Raw genomic sequence first — 22,833 nt, 5'->3', positions numbered from 1 at the left:
GAGGAATTCCCTGAAAGGGGGGAAAGAGACTTCCAAGTCATGAAGTAACCATTTTGACTAATGTATCACCCCAAGAATCCTGACTGATCTCCTTCCATGCTGAAAGGGAAAGAGAAAGACGGAGAGACAGGGGAGTATGACTTGGAAGTGGGAGCTGGATATCACAGAGAGCCTTGTCTGGACTGAAAGGGCTGCTGGGGAGATGGAGCAGAAGTCACCGCTTTAGGCTGAGGAGGTCTCCTAGCAGATTTGTGTGTCCTAGAACCAGAGGGAACAGAGGAAGTAGAAGACCTAGAGGATTTCTCAATAAAAGGGGTTTTAGCAGGGAAGTTCCTATGAAATTTAGGAACCAGAGAAACTAACAGGTGCTTTAAATCCTAGAGCTCCTTACCTTTTTCCTTCAGAGTTTTAAAATGTTTTGCAGCAGTCTTACCAAAAAGAGCAGAATTGTCCAAGGGTGCATCAAGCAATTTTGCCTTGATGTCATCTGGGAGAGCCTGAAGATGCAATCAAGAACATCTCCTAAGAACAGAAGTGGAAACTGCAGCTCTAGAGAAAGTTTCTACAGCATCATAGCTGCATTTAATGGAATGCCTAGTGACCTGTAAAGATGCAGCCAAGAGGGAAAGGATAAGGACTTAGCTTCTGAATCAGGAAGCTGGGACAGGCCTTGAGATGCTTGAGAGAGCAAAGCGAGAGAATACCTAGACATGCGAGTCTGGTAATTAATGGCTCTGATTGCCAGGGTGGAAGAGGTGTAAACCTCCTTTCTCAACCTTTCTAAAATTTTGCTTTCTTTGTCTGAAAGAACAACTTTGTGGAAGGAACAACCCAAGACGATTTATCTGAGATGATAGAAACCACAGCAGGATCTGCTGAAGGGCACTTTAAAAAATTGCAATCCACAGGGACATTATAGAAATGGTCAGGTCTTTTAGGAGCTGGAGTCCCTGAATCTGGGGTCTTGGAAATTGATGCAAAGCCATCCAGGAAAGCAGGTAGTACTGGAGGGACAGTTGCAGGTGCAGGGACCTCCACTTGAAGTAAGTCATAGTATCTCTTTTGTTCCTGTGAAATTCATGAACAATCACACAAAGAATTCTCTCCTCTTATTGACTGCCCGCCCCCCAAAGGAGAGTTCTTTCATTGGTGAATTTCCCCCGCTGGACTCTTCCTCAGGAGACGCATATTCCAAGGGGGGAAGGAATCTGAGTGGACTAAGCTGAAGTATCTTCATCCAAGGAAAACCCATCAGAGTCTTGAGCTGGAAGGGTGGAGAAAGACTCCTGGGAACCCGAAAGCAGCACAGGGGAAGAGGAAATGACAGGGCCAGAAATAGGAGAGGACAAAGTCATAGGCCTAAAGGCCATCATCAAGGCCTTAAGACCTTGAGAGAAAACCTCCCAGTTTGAAATAGGAGTACTAGGTACTGTGGAATGCTTCATTTTTTTTCTAGTACAGGAAGAAGGGCAGACATAGGCCTAACAGCCGGAGCTTCCTTTTGCAAGGGGAGTGGAACAGTTCAAGTCCTCTGAAACATGTAGTCGTGGTTCCCCCAAATCATCCAAACCAAACATCTGCATAAACTCGGATGTGCTCGGATCCCCAATGCTAGTGGCTTCCATTGTGGTTCCCACCAGAGACAGTCCCTATCTCCAACCGTACCACCGGGTTATCATCAACCTCAAAGGGTACGTCGGAGAGAGTGCGCTCAGCCGAAGAGGACTTGGCCTTAACTTTGCCTACCTTCCTCTTCGAGGATGGCTCAGAGGAACTCGCGGAACCTTCCATCAATTCCCTAGCCAAACATTTAAGCCTTTGGTTTTCTAGATATAGGTTTAAGGCAGACAGATGACTACATAAAGGTTTAGGGACGAAGGTCTGACAGAACAGAAGCAATGGTAGTGGGTAGGCCCTAAGCAAAACAAACAGAGAGCGTGACTATCCTTATGTGGAGTTTGCTTTCCACACCTACACTTGCCCTTTCTGGATGACAAGAACATAAAAGGCAGAAGCAACAAAATAAATCCCCAACGGGATACTTATCTGAAGCCGATGAACAAAACACAGTTCCAACTGCAGAACGAACGTACAAGTCAACCTTACTGAATGGCGGCAAAAAAGTTCTGAGGATTGTGAAGATGTTCCTTTTATGATTGATGTTCTAGCAGACTACGTGCGACGTCCCACATACAGGCAGTAGCTTGAAGCTTTTCTATACAGGCCGGACGTCGGGTTGAATAGCGGAAAAAAAAAGTTATGTACCTACCATAACGTTCCATGTTTGTTGTCCTTCATCTCGCCTTCCTTCTTGCTGGTTTGGACTTTAGAAAATCAGATCAATTGTTTGTATCCTTTACTGACAATAAACAAGGTTCTCGAGTTTCAAAAGTGACCTTATCAAAGTGGCTGTCCGATACAGTCATCTATACTTATGATTTGTGTAACTAGAAGCTTCCAGGGAAAGCCAGAGGACACTCAACCAGGGCCTTGGCTACCTCTGTTGCCTTCCAAGCCAAATTGCCTTTAGATTCAATCTGTGCAGCAGCAACATGGGCAAATCCTCATACCTTAATCACTCATTACAAAGTGGATGTGGTCTCCCGGAAAAGGGAAAAACAAGGCATGGTCAACTAACCTTGTATGTCAACAGGAAACTCAGCCAGTGTAACCAATGAAGGAATTCCTCTCAATCCTCCAGGAAGGGGGAAGGAGGGGGGACGCAAGAAGGAAGGCGAGATGAAGGACAACAAACATGGAACGTTATGGTCGGTACATAACTTCTTTGTTATGTTGTCCCCATCTCGCCTTCATTCTTGCTGGTTGGGACCACGTCCCCAGCACCTGGTTCTTGGCTGGCTCACTAGAACAAACTCTGGCTTTCCCTGGAAGCTTCTTGTTACGCAAATCATAAGTATAGATGATTGTATCTGACAGCCACTTTGATAAGGTCTCTTTTGAAACTGGAGAACCTTGTTTATTGTCAGCAAGGGATATAAACAATTGATCTGATTTTCTAAAGTCCCAACCAGCAAGAACAAAGGCAAGATGGGGACAACGTAACAGCTATCCTTATGTAAAGAATACTGCAACATTGAATAGAAGGACATCCATATTTATGGGGACATGATTAAATGAAGTACTTAGGAGTATGTATTAAAAGTGATTCGGGTGTGGCAGGTAAGGATATGTGGAAAGAGACTAAATAAAAGATAATACAAAAACTGAGAAAATGGAAGCTTTGTTATATGGCTATGGATAGTAAGATACAAGCAGTTAAAATGTTTTTAGTCCCATTAGTCTTATACACAGGTCAGGCATATTTTTATCAACCAGAGGAGAAGTTGTTGATAGCAATTAATAAAGAGCTGAAGGACTTTATCTAGGCGTGGGAGATGGCAAAATCAAGTGGGATAAGATGATTCTTCAGAAGAATGGGCGAGATTGGGATTACCTGATTTGAATGGGGTATTTTAGAGCTACACAGTTAAGACTCCTATATATAGCACAAGTAGAAAACTTTAATTCAAAGTGGAAAGTGATGATGATGAAATGAAGGGAAGCTCAAGAAAAAAGGAAAGCCTGGGATTTTGGATGCAGGCCTTTATGGAGAATAACAATAATCATACAGATTATATCTATAAAGTAGCAGAAAGCATCCTAAGAACTAAGCCAACATGGGAAGAGAGAAAGGAGATTCTGCCAATACAGATGCCTGCAATTAGGGATACAGACAATAGGCAAGAGGGGGGGCTGGAATTTATTGGAGAAAATTGGCAAAAGAGCCAAGGTATTTGGACTAAATAACTAGAGAGGGAAAGATAACATAATGGGAAGACACCAAGAATTTATTTGGACTACAGGTTAGAGATCACCTTCCCTATCGAGGATTGATATCACAGTATAGGCAAAGAGAAATAAATGGGGGGGTCCTAAATTAAAGACCAGCACTGGCAGAGTTTTCAGTAGATTCTAGAACAGAAGCTGCCACTAAAAAAGGAATAATTAGTGCAACATATGAAATATTGCATGATAACTGCAAGAATCAAAAGAGATTAGAAAGGATTGGGAAAAGAGATTGGATAAGCAATTCACAAAGAAACAATGGGAGGATATATGTATGTTGCCTAAATATGCAACAAAATCTAGAAAATTTAGGAGTTTTGCTTGGAAATGTTTACACAGATAATTTTATATCCCAGGTAGATACCAGAGAATTTTTCCTCAGGTAGACAGCAAATGTTGGAGGTGTGATAGGGAAGAAAGAGGTAACTGGGAAAATTGAGAACATTTTCTGGGAGTGTGGTGAGTTGGTGGACTTTAAGGATACCCTGCGAGATGCTGGGTGGGCATATTGGTGTGACGAGGGAGATAATTATTCTGAGCTATGATATAGAATTGCAATTGCCTGGATATGTTATGGCCTTGTTGCGTCTAGATATGGTGGCTAACTAAAAAGCAACTTCTAGAAAATGGAAATCAAAATCTAAACCTATTATACTAGTAGTAGTGAATATGGTTAACAGAGATAAAACAACTGGAACAGAGAGCTTTTTGGAAAGGGTAGGAGCAAACTACGTAGGAAAAAAATGGGAATTGTGAGAACAATACGTACAGGGAAAAATGAGGTTTAAAAGAAGGCAGAAGTTAAATGAGCTATGTAATGTGTTACTGAAAATAATTGGGTAGATTACAAGTTTTGTAGAATGTTTGCAACTGGGAGTGTGCCAGTATGGCTTGTGATGTAAAATGCTTGCAAATAGGATTGTGTCGGTGTGGTTTTTAATTTATATGCATCTATGATTGCCTATGTTGTAAGTGATAGTTTAATAAAGATGTTTCTTACATAAAACAAGAGCAGAAATTGAATAACTTATGTAATGTTGCTTAGGTTATATGACATATAGCAATATATGTGAAGTATAATGTTTGTAAAAGTGAGCATGTTAATACAGTTTGATTACTTTTATTTAAATGTAAACTGATAATTCAATGAAGGTGTCAAAAAAAAAAAAAAAAAAAAAAAAGGTTAAGTAGACATAATTCAGATACCTATCTAGCAGAAGTCAGATGAGTAAAATGCAGTCTTTCAAGTTAGAAATTTTGGGGAAGAACTGGCTGCAGTTTCAAGTGGTAACTTAAGCTCAGATACCAGGAAGGTACCACTGTTTTCTAGATGGCCTGATTTGCAATATCCCTTTTAGAAATTTCTTGACTTGGAAATAAGAAGAAAGGGGGGAATCCAGTGACAGACAAAAAGAAATGGTCAAGAGGTGTACCTTAGGCCTGAATTGAGCAATTAACACAAATACAGAGTTTTTGGTAACAGCCCCATCCAGTTACAAGATAAGAAAATCAATGTTGTCCGGGTGAAAAGGGAGTCATTAGAAGAATCTCTGTTGAGTCCTTCTTGATCTTCAGTAGGACTTTGCATATCAGGGAAAAGGGGAGAAAGCACAACATTCCCATTTGGGGAAATGAAAATGTGTCTGTCTTCCAGGACTCTATGTATGGTGTCCTGGAACAGAACTGTTTTAATTATGTGTTGGGATAACAGGCAAATGATCTACTTGGGTATTCCCCACAGATGGACAATCTTCTGGAAGACCTCTGGGTGTAACATTAATTTGTGAGGGTCTGTCCTGGATCTGCTGAGACAGTCTGCTCCTGTGTTCTGTTCTAACAGAAGGCATTTTACCTGTCAAGCTAAATAGTAATGACTTTGTTTCTATTAAGAGCATCTTGAAATTAAAAGCGTTAGTTAGATAGATTTATGTTTATATATTTTGAACGCTTTTTACTGTATATTTATTAAATTATATAAATGTATTGTTACATGTTATTTTTGGAAATATATGTAAGGATTTTTATTATTTATTTGTTGACATATGGTTTGTTTTTTATAGGAGTGTGGCACTTTAAAATGAGCCTGTGTTTTTCTAAAGGAAATTATGTTTTTCTAAAGGAAATGATGTTTTCCTAAAGGAAATTATGTCATGATAAACAATGTATTTAAGTGTACTTCTGCATCTTAAAATTGTCTGAAGAAGTTTGCTCATTTTAGTAAACGAAAGCGCTTATTGGAACTGTTTTGAGTATCCGGTCTGGTCCTTTTTCTTTTATTTTGTTGCAGACTGTTCATTTTTTCTGAGTTTATTTGTTTGGTTTATGGAAGTTTGTTCCGCACCTGGATCACAAGTACTTTTTAATACCATGGATCCTACGCCTAATGTTATAGACCCTTCATCTAACAATGACAATGGTGCTTTAGGCAAATTGACTGCCTTAATAGAATTACTGACGCAACTTGTAGACTATTTGGCCAGTCAGGTTGCGACTGCTTGGCCTCATGGATCCGGAAGTTCCGGTAACCCAGTCTCTCATGGTTTACCTAATTCTTCTTCGCCTGAACATCAGTGTTTGCCTTAGGATCGCAGGATCGAGGCAACCATTTTCCAGGGGCTTCTGGTTCTTCTTTTGTGCCCTGTTCAGGCTTTCGGACTTCAAATGCACCTTCCAGCAGGACAAACGAGCGTTTGGGGAACAACAGAGATTTGGGCAGTACAGTAAGTATGCCATCTATTATTCCGATCCTGGAGGACTGGTTCAAAGATCCAGCTTGTTTTGTCAATGGGTCCTTTCAGCCTGACAGTATTAGGAACTCTGAAATTGGCGAAAATAACTTGATTAACAATTTAAAGGTTTATGACACCAAACTGTTCAAATTTAAAAAGTTGCAAATTGAGGTGCAGTATTTGTCTGAATGCATTAAGAGGCAACAAGTCCCAAAGAGGCTTAGACAATGGCGGTTTACTACTGGGTTAGTTTCAAACTCACCCTTTCACAAGGAACTTTTAAGTTTGTTTGAGCGACAAGGGGTTGAGTTTATGGAACTTCTAATAAAGGATTATTGTGCACAGATGGATAATTTGAAAAGTGAATTGGCGTCATTGGACTCCGGTATTCAATCTGATAATGACTTTTTGCACTACAAATTTGATTTCTTACGTATCTTCTCTAGTATTGATAAAGCTTTGCTTAAAATTAAAGAAAATAAAATTTAAAAACTTAATAGCGACTCTCTGGCTTATGAGAAGGGTCTAGCGTACCCTTTACCTCCTTCTAATGTAAATGTGAATGTGAACTTTGGTTCTAATAATGAACTAGGTGGTTCTGGTGATAACTTTATTGCTGTGGACGACAAAAATCGGATGCAAATGAATGATAATTTGTTAGATGAAGAGTTCCCGGTCAGGAGGAGTGAGAGGCTTGCTAACAAGCATATCACTAATAATGCAAACAATCAAAACAACACTAATACTAATGGTTCACATCAGAATCAGGGTTTTCAGGGACACAGGAAAACAAACACTGGGGGACAATTAAATCATCCACAGCAACAACACCAGTGGAAGAAGAAAACACAGAACAGGAGGAAGAGATAGTTCTTTCTCATCGTTTCGTAGGACACACTAGTCCTATTAATACACAACAGAGACCAGTCCAGATTTTATTTAACAGTACACAAGATTTTAGAATTTTTAATTATTCTACCTTTGCTCCTGCCCCTTTATTAATAGAGATCTTAGTTAAAGGTTCAACCTTTGTCCCTTCAACTAGAAGTGACTTAGCAAGAACACTTATTGACCTTAAAACATATACTAGGAAACTGAATTTGAATGTGGTATTTGGGAACAATTCTAGTCTCACTAAAGAGTTCAGAATTGCAAGTATTTTTAACCCACTTTTACACCCTTCCATTTTATTATTCGAAAGAATTTGTGAGAATGATTTTAGAACACTTCAGACTACTAGGGGAGCCCTTAATGAAAGATTGTGTAATTTAACCCAACCCGAGAAGGATGCTTTGGATGACTTAAGATTTGCTGACATCCGTATTATCAAGCCGGATAAGGGGGGTGGGTTGGTGTTTATGGACAATGAAGATTATAATCACAACATGAGTTCTCTGTTGACCAGTGGGGCTTATGTAAAGGTTTCCCTCAATGAAATCAATGGAGCATATCAAAGAATTAAAGGCTTCATTAATTACTTGTTTATTGAGGAGCGCATTGATGTTGATTTGTTGAACTTTCTCTTAATCCCCTACCCAATCACCCCTACCTTATTTGGCTTACCTAAAATCCACAAAAATTTGGAAAAACCTCCCTTCCGTCCCATCATTGATGGGAGGCAGTCTGTAACTTAGGGATGTGCTAAATTTGTGGATGTCAAACTTAAGGAAGCTTTGAGAAATGAAACCCAGATATGCAAGGATTCGTGGGCATTTCTAGGTGCTATGAATAATTTTCCTTTTTTCTAGGAACCTGAATTTCTTAACAATTGATGTCCGTGATTTGTACACTACCATTCCTCAGGAGCTTGGTTGTGAATGAGTCAGGGATTTTTTGTTAGAACAACATTTGGATGGTGCTTCTATTGACTTAATCATTTATTTGTTGGAATTAGTTTTGAGCAACAATTATTTTTTGTTTAACAGAGAATTTTATTTACAGAAAACTGATGTAGCCATGGGGTCTCCATGTGGTGGTACCTTTGCCAACACAGTGATGACCCACTGGGAAAAACAATTCCTATTTAGGGATCAGGTTTTCCAAGAAAAAGTTGCATGGTACACCAGTTATTTAGATGATATTTTTATCCTTTGGCGAGGTAGTAGGAATTCTGCTGCAGCATTTGTTGAACATATTTCTAAATACACAAATTTCCTTGAATTTACCTGGGAATTCAACACTGAACTAATTTGCTTCCTTGATGTTGAATTGATCAAACGTCCCTTATTGGACAAGGTTATTTCTAAGATTTTTAGAAAATCAACATACTCGAAAGTATTCCTGCATTTTTCCAGTTGCCACCCTTTTCACCACAAAAAGGGGAGTTGTTAAGGGTCAACTGGTATAGGCTGCAAGAATGGTGACCTTAGAGAATGATTTTTAGATGGATGCAGGTTATTGAAGGAAATGTTCAGTAAATGTGGCTACCCCACCAATTTAGTGGATGATCTCATTGATGAAGTCTCCTCTAAAAGAGTTTGTGGAATTTTTAAACCATTATTGAGTGTCAAGGATGGTAATATTTTCACTAATTTGGGCTCTTGTAGTCTGGATAATTCGTTGGACAATTTGAATGTTACTTGTAACACATCAAAAATTGATTGGGACCGTAGAGATCTTGTCCCCAAACAACCATCTGGGTCCTCAGATGTTGATTTAGCAAGGTTGAGCTTTAGAACTACATTTTCTAGAGATGCTCCCTTTTTGAGATCAATTATTTTTAAAAATTGGTCATTCTTATTAGATGATAATTTGACCAGACAACATGTAGGAGAGTCTCCCTTTGTAGTCTTTAGGAAAGGCAGGAACTTAAAAACTCTTTTGGAAAATAATACTTTAAAATGTCATCCCGCACATTGTGGGATGTTTAAATGTGAGGCCTGCCGTTGGTGCAAATATATAGATGTGGTAACCTTTCTCACAATAAATAGAAAAAAATATCACATTAATGATAAATTCAATTCTAATACCAGAGGGGTGGTTTATTTGAGCTCATGTAAAAATTGCCCCGTTTTTTTAAGTGGGCAAAACTGAGAGACCCCTTTGCCCCGTTTTTTTAAGTGGGCAAAACTGAGAGACCCCTTAAGAATAGAATTTATGAGCACTTGGATGCCACTGACAAAAAGAATTTGAACAATGCACTTGCAAGGCATATTAATTTGTGTCCCAAACATGAATTCAAGTTCTTAGTTATTGAAAAAATTCTGGATAATTTTAGGGGTGGACCAACGGATTTGAAATTAGAGGAGAAGGAACTGATTTGGCAGTTGAAATTACATGCCTTAGTTCCGCCAGGTTTAAAAGACTTTGTTTCTATTAAGAGCATCTTGAAAGGCTGCAGAAGTGGCTACCGGCCTAGTGGAATGAGCTTTAACATGGTTAGGAAGAGTTTTGTTCTTAGAATTGTAAATGAAGGATATACATTGTGAAAGCCATTTGGATAATGTAACTTTGGACACTGGTTGGCCTTTTCTAATATCAGAATAAGAAATAAAGAGCTGATCTGACTTTCTGATTTCTGAAGCTCTGTGGAAGTAGAAATGTAATTGTCTATGAACATCCAGAAGATGCAGTGAATATTCCTCTTTATTTTGGAAGTTTGGGAAGAAGACTGGCAGCTCAATAGATTGATTGATTGAGGCTACTTTCCAACACAATATTGGGTAGAAATGAGGGGTTAGTGCATAAAGAAACTCTGTCCTTATGAAATACTAGGTATGGTGGCTTAGCAGACAAAGCTTGTAATTCTGAAACTCTCCCTGCTGAAGTAATGGCCACTAAGATGAGTGTTTTCCAGGAGAGATGCTTCAATTCACGGGTAGCAGATGGTTCAAAGGGATGAGAGATGATGTTTGACAAGATGAAATTCAGATCCCAAAGTGGTGACAGTCATTGTAAGGCATTCCTGAAAGGAACTACAATAAAGTCTGTTTGACATGATTCCAGAACCATTTTCTCCTATATGAAAATTTGAAATTGCTGCCAAATGAACTCAAATAGTGGCTGCAGCAGCACCTTTACTGAAATGTTTTGCCAAAAATTCTAAAACAGAATGTATGGGCGCAGTAAAGGGATCTGTTTGATAATTGCTGGCCCTTGCCACAGATCTCATCCATTTTCCTCTGCAATTTTTGCGTAGAAGATTCATGGGGACATAAAATATGTTTAACTGGAAAGGAAACATAGCAATCAGGGGAAATGGAGCAGCCAAGCTGTTAGTTTGAGATTGCTCAGACTGGGATGAACCATTCCCGACGGATGAGTCAGAAGGTCTGGAACAGGGTCCAGATTCCATGATTTGTTCCATACATGAGGGTGAAGAAAGGGGAACCAGATTTGGCGAAGCCAATAGGGGGCAATTAGGATTACTGTCATCTCCAACAAACTTGCTTTCTGTAAAAATCTGGGAATTAGAGGGACTGGAGGAAAAGCATAAAGAAGTCCCAGGGACCCATCGTGAACAAGTGTATCCCTTGGTGATTCTCCCACAGGAGAGAACAGGGCAAAGTAGTTGCTGCATTTGGCACTGATGGGCGATGCAAAGAGATTGCAGCAAGGCTGGCCCTATTTTCGGAAGATCTCTTCCGTAACTTTCTGACTGAGGGACCACTCGTGTGGCCATAAAATGGCTCTGCTCAATTTGTCTGCAATTATGTTGGATTACCCCATGATGTACATTGCTATCAGAAAGCAGTTGGAAGCTGTTGCCCATTGCCAGACCCTCAGGGCTTCTTGACAAAGGTGGAAAGATCTGGTCCCCCCTGTTTGCTTATGTACCAGACCACAGACATGTTTTATCCGACTAAATTGGTATCATTTGCAGAGGGAGGGAGTCTTGAAATGCTTACAATGCCAGAACCACTGCCCTCATCTCTAGGATGTTTATGAACAATTGAACCTCATGTTGTAGCCAGATTCCCTGAACTGTGTTCCCTAAATAAGCCCCCCCCCAATCTGGGAAATGTCCATGGTCACCATGGCTTGGGGTTGAGGGAGAATGAAGTGACGAACTTAAGATACTAAAGGAGAGCAAAATCCACCATTGGAGATCCTTTTTGCAGGAATTAGCATGATTTTGTGCGACATAGGCAGTTCCAAAATTGACCACCGCGTCGAAAGCAACCACTGAACTGTTCTCATATGGAGATGAGCTAGAGGAATGAGTACAAATGAAGCAGCCATTTTTCCCAGTACTTGGAAAACTAGTTTTGCAGAAGCTCGTTTCTTCCTGATTAAGGGACTTGCATAATGGCGAAGATGGTCTACTCTGTCTTGTGGAAGTTTTGCTATCATTGTAGTTATGTTTATCTCTACTGCTATGAAGACCATGCTCTGACATGGCTCTAGAGCATATTTTTTTGTAATTTATGGTAATACCTAGGGAGGAACAGAGTTGTAGAGTATAGGCCCTGGTTTGTAGCAGAAGATGCCTGATCAGGTGTTATGAGACAGTCGTCCAGATACAGAAACAGCCAGAATCCTTGGCATCTCAGGTGAGCCGCCACCACTGCCATGCATTTGGTTAACTCTCCCAAAGCTGTAGTGAGATCAAAGGGGAGAGCTCGAAACTGGAAGTGGTTAGCTCCTAGGTGGAAACACAAGTACCTTCTGGATCGCCTTTCCATTTGTATGTGGTAGTACGCATCCTGACGGTCTATAGAGCACATCCAATTGTCTTTTTCCAGGAATGGAAGTATCGACTGCAATATTACTATCTGGAACTTGGTCTTTTTGACAGATTTGTTCAGACTGCCGAGATCCAACATGGTCTCTAGTCCCCTGTTTTCTTTGGAACTAAAAAGAATCTTGAGTAAGTTCTGGATCCTCTCTGGTCTGCAGGGACTTCCTGAATGACTCTTTTCCTTAGCAACTTTTGAATTTCTAATGCTGCTTGTTCCTTCTGACTGGGTGGAATGTCTGGAACTGACTTGTTTACAGGAGTGGGGAAGGAGAAGGGAATGACATCCCCTGGATATTAAATCTTGCACCCATTTGTCATTTGCTATCTTGTGCCAGGTTTTGCAGTGCAGAGATAATCGCCCCCAACTGTTTCCAGAGCCGAGCAATCGAGCACTCCTTCAGGAGCGCTAAAAGGGTCTACCAAAGAAAGATTCTCTGGAGCCCTGGTTGTGCGGGCCTCCCCTGCCATGAGGGCAGTATCTTCCATTACTGTTCCCCCTCTTTCTCTAGGGGAACTTTCACCCTGTGTGTCCTGGAAAGACTTTTGTGATTTTCTGAATCACATCTTCCCACTACCTCTCTGACCTCTGGGAAAGGTTCTGGTAGGTGTGGAAAAATGCACTCCAATGGCAGACAAGGTCTTGCCCTCCTGTTCACACCAGGTAAGCCTCTCTTTTACTTTAGGCCCAAACAACAGAAGAACCATCAAAAGGGATGTTAATGAAGGAAGACAAAGAGCTCTGCGAAATTAAAAAGGCGCATCCAGGCCTACCTCCTGAGAGAGATGGCTGAACCTGTCCCACCCTACTCCTTCCCATCTGCTATATAAGATATGAGCCTCATGGAAGAGTTTATGACTGAACGGAGGGTGGTGAGCTGAGCACTGACTATTTGCAACTGCGTCAGCTGCAGCTCCTTGGAGGAAGTCTGAAAGTTCTTTCAAAAGGTCCCTCTGTAATCTGGTAAAGTGGATAAGGTAGTTCAGATACCATAATGCAAAGTCGCTGACAAAAAGATGCGCTTCCCATACCTATCCATGGTCCTGGAATCCTTATTCGGAGGATGGATAAGAGGAACTGGTCTCAGATAGTTCCTTTAAAGTGGCCACTGCCATGACCATTGCATCAACTGCTACACCTTTTAAGAATGGCTTGTCTTTTGCAGCAGTAATGTACTTATTTTGGCCTCCTAGGAGTAGGTTCTATAGAATCTGGGGACTCCCAAGCCTTCTGAGAGATTAATTCAATAAGCTCATCAGAAGGAGAGGTCACTCAAGAGGTTGAAGGCTGAGACCCAAAAGCCTTCAGGTATACAGGCTCCTTAGCTGAAGGGAATATGGACTGCCAGTCACCTTTCTGCTTTAAAATTTCCAGGAGGTCTCCAAAGGAGACATCTTCAGGAAGTGACCGTGGGGACCCTTCTGCCTCATCGAGGTCAGTATCGGATGTGATAGACTCCTCCAGGGAGCCTAGATGCTTCCTCTTGCAGGTCCTCTTCCAAGAAACCTCCTCAGTGGGATAGTCTGAGGAGGTTTCAGAAGAAGGGGGTGTCCCCTGTTGGACATCCTGAGGCCTGGGGTCTCTGCGGTCCTGTGGAGAGGGTACATGAGAAGACAAAGACACCTACGCACAATTGGGAGGAAGATCCAAGAAAGGCTGCATCTTAGATTGAGATGAAGTCAAAACTCACCTCATGACCTCAAAGGCAGTCTGTCCCTGCTCTGAAGAATACCTCGGATCCAACAAAAGGGCTGTCAGGAACAAAGGAATCTCCAGCACAGGAGGCAGAAGCTCCAAAGCAGAAGTAAGAGCCAAACTCACACTCCCAGAAGCCCCCAGAGGCAGGGTTGGATCCGGAGAGATCCAAACCGGCTCAGTGGACCCCGACTACAGAGTGTTGGCTCCTAGAGGTCTCCTGCTCTGACTGGGCGGAAACGCTCGGGTCAGAAATCGATCAGAGGAACCTATGGGTCCTGGATCAAATAATGACACAAGTTGGACATCAGAATCTTCCAGCTCCAAAACCAAGGGAGGGATCGAAGGAGGAGTAGGCGCTGAAGGGGAGGACTGTCTCTGATCCGATTCCTTTGGGTTCGGATTCAATAACAGCTTGGCCAGTGCCTGTGTCTTTAGCAGCCTCTGCACTACCCTATCCACATCTTCACTGGACAAACTCCTGGTGGACCGAGTAGAAAGGGTAGGAGATCTTAACTTTGCCAAAAGGGGCGAAGGGAGAGAAGTTATTGGTTCCAATGAAGGTGAATGGCTCAGATATCCGAAGTCTGTGGGTGCTGAAGACGTTGGAGCCGAGGGTTCCAACTGCTCCTACAAAGTAAAACACAAAAACAAAGCCCAACAAGAGCAAACCTTGTAAACGACAAAGAGCCAGGCCAGCTAAGAGTAATTCCACTTTAATAATTAAAACTTCCACAAACTAAGCACTTTCACTATTAAACCAATGGCTTCATCAGAGTTAATGGAAGCCTACATACAATTCAAATATATAATTACATAATCAGTCCCACAACTAATCAAAAATAATTTCCTCATACATTTAATTCAAAAAAGCAAGATATACAAGTTATTTAAATTGTTAAAAACAAATTAGACTTACAGCCAAAATAAATGTTGCATGTCAATATATTACATACATACTACAATTAATGTGCAAAAAGCAAATAACTTAAATAAAAAATTACTAAAATAATCATGAATACCTTCCTATAATTCATAAGTATTAAATGAATACTTGTACAATAAATACAATATGTATACTTAAACACAACATGAAAAGTGTGCTTAAAATATATAGTTGTGTTGTACCAAATTTCATAACTTAACTTTAAATATGGAAACATAGATATATTATCATTAATAGCTGGAAGGTTGGTTGCATTCAACCTAATCTGCCAGTTGGTCTCCATAATGTCTACTTTTAACTTATCATCACCCCCTCTTTCACTTTGGGTAACCTGACCCAACACAAAGAAGACACATTTATTAAAGCCAGGACAAACTGTGCTGTGCATGTATAAGGCATTACAAGTGTCCTTATTTTTAATGGCCCTAAGATGTTCCCCAATTCTTTCTTTTAGCTTTCTGACAGTCTTTCTGAAATAAAAAGCCGGACAAGATGTACAGCTAGCTAAATACACCACCATTCTTGAACTGCAACATCTACCCAGGCAAGGAATAGATCTGTTACAACCTGCCACCACCACATAGGGCCCTTCATTAATGTATATACAATACTTACACGCCCCACATTTATACATTCTGGAATAACCATAGTTCACTGGTGTTAACTCCAAAATGTTTTTGACATTCTTACCTCTACGGAAGACTACCCTAGGTTTTTCACCTATAACTTCCTTAATGCTAGCACCAAATCTTAAATCCCAAGCTCGCCGCATAATATCTAAAATAAAGGACGTCTGGTGATTGATCTTCATCACCAGACGTCCTTTATTTTAGATATTATGCGGAGAGCTTGGGATTTAAGCTTTGGTGCTAGCATTAAGGAAGTTATAGGTGAAAAACCTAGGGTAGTCTTCGGTAGAGGTTGTTGTGTCTTTCGGCTTTTCCCGGTTAGGGGTCGCCACAGCGGAACTCCGGTCCACTAATGACTGGCAGTAGACTTTTACGTGCCGAGCTGCCGGTCTTGATGCACAACCTTCAACGAAGGTACGCCCATTCACGCATGTCTCCACACAGAAGACGCTCTCGCTGAGAATCGAACAGGACAACGTCTTACTGTGAGGCGACAACGCTACTGCAGCACCACCACCACAGTTAAGAATGTCAAAAACATTTTGGAGTTAACACCAGTGAACTATGCTTATTCCAGAATGTATAAATGTGGGCGTGTAAGTATTGTAGATACATTAATGAAGGGCCCTATGTGGCAGTGGCAGGCTGCAACAGATCTATTCCTTGCCCGGGTAGATGTTGTTGCAGTTCAAGAATGGTGGTGTATTTAGCTAGCTGTACATCTTGATCAGCTTTTTATGTCAGAAAGACTGTCAGAAAGCTAAAAGAAAGAATTGGGGGACATATTAGGGCCATTAAAAATAAGGACACTTGTAATGCCTTATACATGCACAGCACAGTTTGTCCTGGCTTTAATAAATTTGTCTTCTTTGTGTCGGGTCGGGTTACCGAAAGTGAAAGAGGGGGTGATAAGTTAAAAGTGGACATTATGGAGACCAACTGGCAGATTAGGTTGAATGCAACCAACCTTCCAGGTATTAATGATAGTATATATATATGTTTCCATATTTAAAGTTAAGAAGTTATGAAATTTGATACAACACAACTATATATTTTAAACACTTTTCATGTTATATTTAAGTATACATATTGTATTCATTGTAAAAGTATGCACTTAATACTTATGAATTATAGGAAGGTGTTCATGATTATTTTAGTAATTTTTTATTTAAGTTATTTGCTTTTTGCACATTACTTGTAGTAAGTATATAATATATTGACATGCAACATATTTATTTTAGCTGTAAGTCTAATTTGTTTTTAACAATTTAAATAACTTGTGTATCTTAATTGTTTTTTGAATGACATGCATGACGAAATTATTTTTGATTGGTTGTGGGACTGATTAATTATATATTTGAATTGTATGTAGGCTTCCATTAACTCTGATGAAGCCATTGGTTTAATGGTGAAAGTGCTTAGTTTGTGGAAGTTTTATTTATTAAAGCGGAATTACTCTTAGCTGGTCTGGCTCTTTGTCGTTTGCTCCTACAAAGTCTTGGATCCAGTGATGACTGTCTGCTCCGAGGGTTCTTTTTGCTTCAGCTCAGAGGAGGACTTTTGCGCCGAAGAAAAACATTTTTGAGATTTCTAGGACTTGTCAGATTTGGTAACAGACTCTGGTGATATAGCCTCAGTGAAGGGAGTTTTCAGCAGTCCCTTCAAAATAAGTTTATTCTTGCACTCCATAAGAGTCCTTCATATGGAGCACAACTTGGAGTGAACAGGCTCCAAGCAATGCACACACAAATAAATCACTGAGGGGCATCTTCTTTCCACACCGCTCGCACTTTTTGAAACCAAGAGGTTTCCCTTCCTGTTTTTGTGACATTTTTAAAAAACTGAGAGAAAAAAGAATACACATACACACACACACACAAGCATGCCTGAAAGTCCTCTAATTTAAATGGACAGAAAAGAAACTTTGAAAAGATGGGGGGGGGGGGATAACTTTTTTTTTTTTGCAAATCATCCACTAACTAAAAATGGATGATAAAGGAGGAAGGGAATAGAAAAGGAGAGGTAAACGTCCTCTAACTTAAACGGACATTAGTTAGACGTCCTCTAACTCAAACGAATGCTAACAGGAGAAAGTAAAGGGCTAACACTCGCTCTAAATTACAGAAAAACAGGGTAAGGAAATATATATATATATATATATATATATATATATATATATATATATATATATATATATATAAAATAAACCACAATTAAAGTAGAATAAACTATAATAAATTGTAACAATAGTAACAAGATAAGTACTGAAATTGAAAGCACTTAGCCCAGATCTTGCTCCAGCACCTCCTTTGCAGAGCAGCAAACGAGATCTGAGGAAGTTGGAGAGTTGCATTATGGGTAAGGAAAAATGCCCACGAGCTTTGCTGAAGGCATTGAGCTTTTGAAATGGTCAAGATGGATCGGGATGCTACCCCATCAGTGAGAATTATGGCGAGATTGAAACATCACATCTGTAGTTACTTCTCAGATAATAGAAAAGCATAAATGTACACTAAGTAATGTCAGTAATCATCTTGTTACATCACCAAAAGCAGAAGATAAACATCAATAGTAACCTACAGACAGGCCTATAACAAAAATGTCCGTATTTTGTGCATGTGAACTAATAACTAACATAACTCAAGTTCAGAACTAGCAACAGATACTGCTTAATTAACCAAAATATTAATAGTGAACACCTGGAAGATAATGTAAATAAAAACAAAGTGTACAAATCTAATCTTTACAAGTACCCCATCACAAACCCAAAACTTCTGCACAGACATCAAACCAAAAATACACAGAAAACATTTACCTTTACTATAGTCAGGAAAATAAAGTATTAGTGGCTCAAAGCAGCCCATGTTTGGATGTAGCTTTTCCCATACAATTTCAGTAAGGAAAATGACAGTAACGTTGGCATCAGTCTGAAAAACAAAGCAAGGTACAGCACATCGCATGTTACTGCAGTAAACAACAGACATGCAAGGCATGTTCAAGTTCATGCACAACAAGAAAATCGAGCAACGTGAACAAACAAGTGATGAACCTTGACACTGCACATACAACTATCCTAATGGAGAGAATTTGGTTAGAAAACCATATGGATTTATTAGCATATGTATAAGCTACAAGTGACAAAGTTCACACCGTTTTCCACACACTAAATTGTTTCACAAAATGTTGTTTTATTGGCTTCTAACAACTCATTTTGTATGTTCTCATTACATTATACGTCAGTGCTGTATATGCAGTCCTCTCTCCCTCTCATCCAGAAAGATTAAGTTAACCAAATATCTTCAGGCCATGTCACCAGGGTGAGATGTGAAGATCTTCAGAGCTACTTCATAAGAATAACACTGTATCCCTCTATTTTCAATACTCACTTTATTCAGCTCAGAGTCACGAACAGATTAAGCCAGTCCTGGCAAGCTTTGGGCATAAAGAACAAACAAGTACTGATGGGATGAAAGTCTCTTGCAAGGCCCATTTTCATTTTTACCTATTCAGCTATCCACAACCTTGGGATGTTGAAGGAAACAAGGGGCCTCATTTAAATTCCATGCGGACATATGGAGGACATGCAAAGTCTGTTCAGAAGGCATCACAGCTGGAATCAGAGCAGGAGAACCAAAAGCTCCAAGATACCAACCATATGAAATTTAATTGTGGAGCAGTCTCAACAGATGCCTAGAGCTTGATGCATACAGTATTGAAAAGGAGGTGGGGATAGGGCATGATAGAAACTTAAGTTTATCAACACAATCCATAAAATACAAATGAACATCCTTCAAAAATATTTATGAGAACAGGAGGATGTAATCTGAAGATAAAAGTTAATGCAAAGGAATAAAAAATGAAACATTTTTTAACATGTTTTCACTGCAAACAGTGGTGAATGACTAGAACACTCAACAGTGTTGCATTCAAAAATGTAAAGGACATAAATGATGATCCAAAATTCAGACTAAATGCACCAACTCACCTTCTCTGATGACAAAGTCTGCTTCTAAGGTTCAATATACCACGGGATTGTATTTCCAAAAAAAAAAAACAAGTAATATCTGTGAAAATCCCCAGCACTAAACATAACAACTGAAACAAAAATTATTTATTTTTTTATTTGTCTTTGTTTACTGGGAAAGTCTGACTGGGTAATACACATTTTCAGAGGAGGCCTGGGGAGAAAAAAAAGTTATGTACTCACCATAACGTTCCATGTTTGTAGTCCATCTCGTCCTTCATTCTTACATATGGGTTCTGACTCGGCCTATTACAAAGCTCAAAGTCTCTTAGTTGGCTTGTGGCTAGGTAGGTATCCCATAATGCACTAGTACAATCCCCAGATCTTGTTTGCTGCTAAGCTATAGAAAGATAGAACTAAGGTTATCCAGAAAGAACAACAATAATGAAAGGTCTCCACCCTAACAAGGTAATATTATCCTGTCTCCAGATCCTTCCAGGATGGGAAGGGTAGGCGGGTGGGTTCAGAATGAAGGGCGAGATGGACTACAAACATGGAACATTATGGTGAGTACATACCTTCTTTATGTTCTGTAGTCCTATCTTGCCTTCATTTTTACATATGGGACAGCGTCCCTAGCACCTTATTCTTGGGTGACTGACAGAAAAATATTCCTGAGTACCATGGAACCAAAGGAGGCTCTACCCCTAGAGGTCAGGTCCAATTTGTAATGAGTAATAAAGGTATGAGGGGAAGCCCAGGTTGCTGCCGCACAAATATTGCCAATTGGAACTTTGGCTTGGAAGGCAGCAGATGTAGACTGGGATCGTGTAGAATGAGCCTTAATCTTGAACGGTAGAGCTTTTCCATTGGAGGAGTAAATGAAGGAAATACAGCTCAAAATCCAATTTGATAGAGTCACTTTAGAGACTGGCAGACCTAGTCTAGAATCAGAGAAGGATAAGAACAATTGGTCTGACTTTGAGTTCCTTAGTCCTGTGAAGGTAGAACTGTCATTGCCTGTGAACATCCAACTGATGAAATTTGTATTCTGCTGCGTTAGAATGGTTAGGGAAAAACACAGTAACTCTATAGTTTGGTTCAGGTTATTGTGAGAGCAAACTTTAGGTATAAAGGAAGGATTAGTATGAAGAGAAACTCTGTCTTTGTGGAAAATCAAATAACGGGGCTTGATAGACCGTGCTTGTAACTCTGATACTCCTCTAGCTGATGTGATGGCTACTAGAAATAAAGTCTTCCAAGACAGAAATTTCAGTGGACACAAATGAGCAGGTTCAAAGGGCGGTGATGTTAGCTTGGACAGGACAAAGTTCAGGTCCCAGGAAGCTGCCGGTTCCTGAAAGGGGGGTCTCAGCAAAGTAGTACCTTTAAGGAAGGTTTTACACAACCTGTGTGACATCAGATTAGACTCATGTTAGCCCAAATGAAAATTAGATATCGCTGCCAATTGGACCCCAATTGTGGCAGCAGCAGATCCCTGATGGAAAAGTTCAGACAAAAGTTCTAGAACCGTTGGGATGGATGCAGTGTAAAAGTCTACATTCCTTTCTTCAGCCCAGATAGAAAACCTTCTCCATTTGCTAGTGTATAACTTCCTAGTGGAAGGTTTATGTTAAGATGTGGGTCACAGCAGGTGAAAAATCATAAAGCCTGACTAGGGATGGAATTGGAGCAGCCACGCTGTCAAGCCGACGGTGTGGAGACTGACGTGTGTCAAGAGGTCTGGCACTTGGTCCAGAGTCCATGGATTGTCTAGTAGATGAGGCCCGAGAAAGGGGAACCAAATCGGACGAGGCCAGTAAAAGGTGATGAGAATCATTTTGCTTCCCAACAGCTTCGCTTTCTGAATCACCCTGGATATGACAGGAAAAGGAGGGAAAGCATAAAGGAGTCTCAGGGGCTAATCGTGAACAAATGCATCTCTCGGTGACTCCCCCGGAGGGGGGATAAGGGAAAAGTAGCTGCTGCATTTGGAGTTGATCGGACTGGCGAAGAGATCGCAGCAAGGCCGCCCCCATTTGCGCAAGATCTGTTCCGCTACTTCCTGATTGAAAGACCACTCATGAGGCATCAAGATTGCCCGGCTGAGTTTGTCAGCTATCACATTGGTTGTCCCTGGGATGTGCATTGCCACCAGAAAGCGCTGGGAAGATATCGCCCACTTCCAAACACGAACTGCCTCTCGACAAAGGGGGTAAGAGTTGGTTCCACCTTGTTAAGATACCATACCACCGACATGTTGTCTGACTGGATTGCTATCGTCCCTAGAGGGAGAGAGTCGCGAAGTGTTTGCAACGCCAGAAGCACTGCCCTCATCTCTAGGACATTGATATGCAGGTGAGCCTCGTGATCTTGCCATGTGCCTTGGACAGTCCTGCCTAGATAATGCCCTCCCCACCCTATCTGTGAGGTATCCATGGTCACAGTAGCAACGGGATGGCCAAGAAGGAATGGAGTGCCTGTTGTTAGCTGGTCGGGTTGGATCCACCAACGGAGGTCCTGTTTGCAAGACTCTGTTATGATAATGTGGTGAGATAGAGGCAGTTGTGGAAAGGACCACTGGGGCGATAGAAGCCATTAAATAATTTGCATATGTAATCTGGCGAGAGGGACTAACATTATGGTGGAGGCCATGATCCTTAAGAGTTTCAGCACTGTCTTTGCCTTCACTTTTTGTAGAGGAAGTAGACAGAGAACTTGTTGTCTGAGGTTCTGTGCACTTTCTGCAGGTAGATGAGCTAACATGGCGACTGTGTCTATTTCTGCCCCTATAAAAGTCACAAACTGAGAGAGCGATAAGACATACTTTTCCCAATTTATTATAATTCCCAACTGGAAACAAAGTTGGATAGTGGAATCTCTGGTGTGAAGGAGTAGATGCCTGGTGGAGGCGGTCAGGAGCCAGTCGTCCAGGTACGGAAACACTTGGAATCCTAGACTTCTCAGGTGAGCTGTCACTACTGCCATACATTTGGCGAACACCCTGGGGGCTGTGGTGAGACCAAAGGGCAGAGCACGAAATTGGTAGTGACTGACTCCCAGCCGGAAGCGTAGGTGGCTCCTCGACACACTGGCCATTTTTAAAATGGTAGCACACATCTTGGAGGTCTATGGAGCACATCCAGTTGTCTTTCCCTAACAGAGGGAGTATAGACTGCAGTGTCACCATCGGGAACTTGTCCTTCTTTACTGATTTGTTTAGTTTGCTGAGGCCAAGATGGGCCTCCAGTCCCCTGTACATTTTGGCACTAAAAATAATCTGGAGTAAGTTCCGAATCCTACCTGGTCTGCGGGGACAGTTTGGATGACTCTGTTTGCGAGCAAC

The 22,833-nt window shown here is 40.8% G+C and overlaps 1 protein-coding gene across 1 annotated transcript in view; it reads right to left on the bottom strand.

The window, feature by feature from the left end:
- The window catches only part of ORC5 (origin recognition complex subunit 5), a 2,154,202-nt gene that overhangs the window by 1,696,873 nt on the left and 434,496 nt on the right, over positions 1-22,833 (bottom strand). Inside the window, exon 6 of the mRNA XM_044087287.1 lies at positions 18,339-18,450. Within this exon, the coding sequence (XP_043943222.1) occupies positions 18,339-18,450 (112 nt within the window). The remainder of the gene's footprint in view (positions 1-18,338; positions 18,451-22,833) is intronic.

This window comes from Protopterus annectens, chromosome 11.part0 (genome assembly GCF_019279795.1).
Source record: "Protopterus annectens isolate FY-2018-M chromosome 11.part0, PAN1.0, whole genome shotgun sequence".
NCBI lineage: Eukaryota > Metazoa > Chordata > Ceratodontiformes > Protopteridae > Protopterus > Protopterus annectens.
This window is presented reverse-complemented; position numbering and strand designations above follow the sequence as displayed.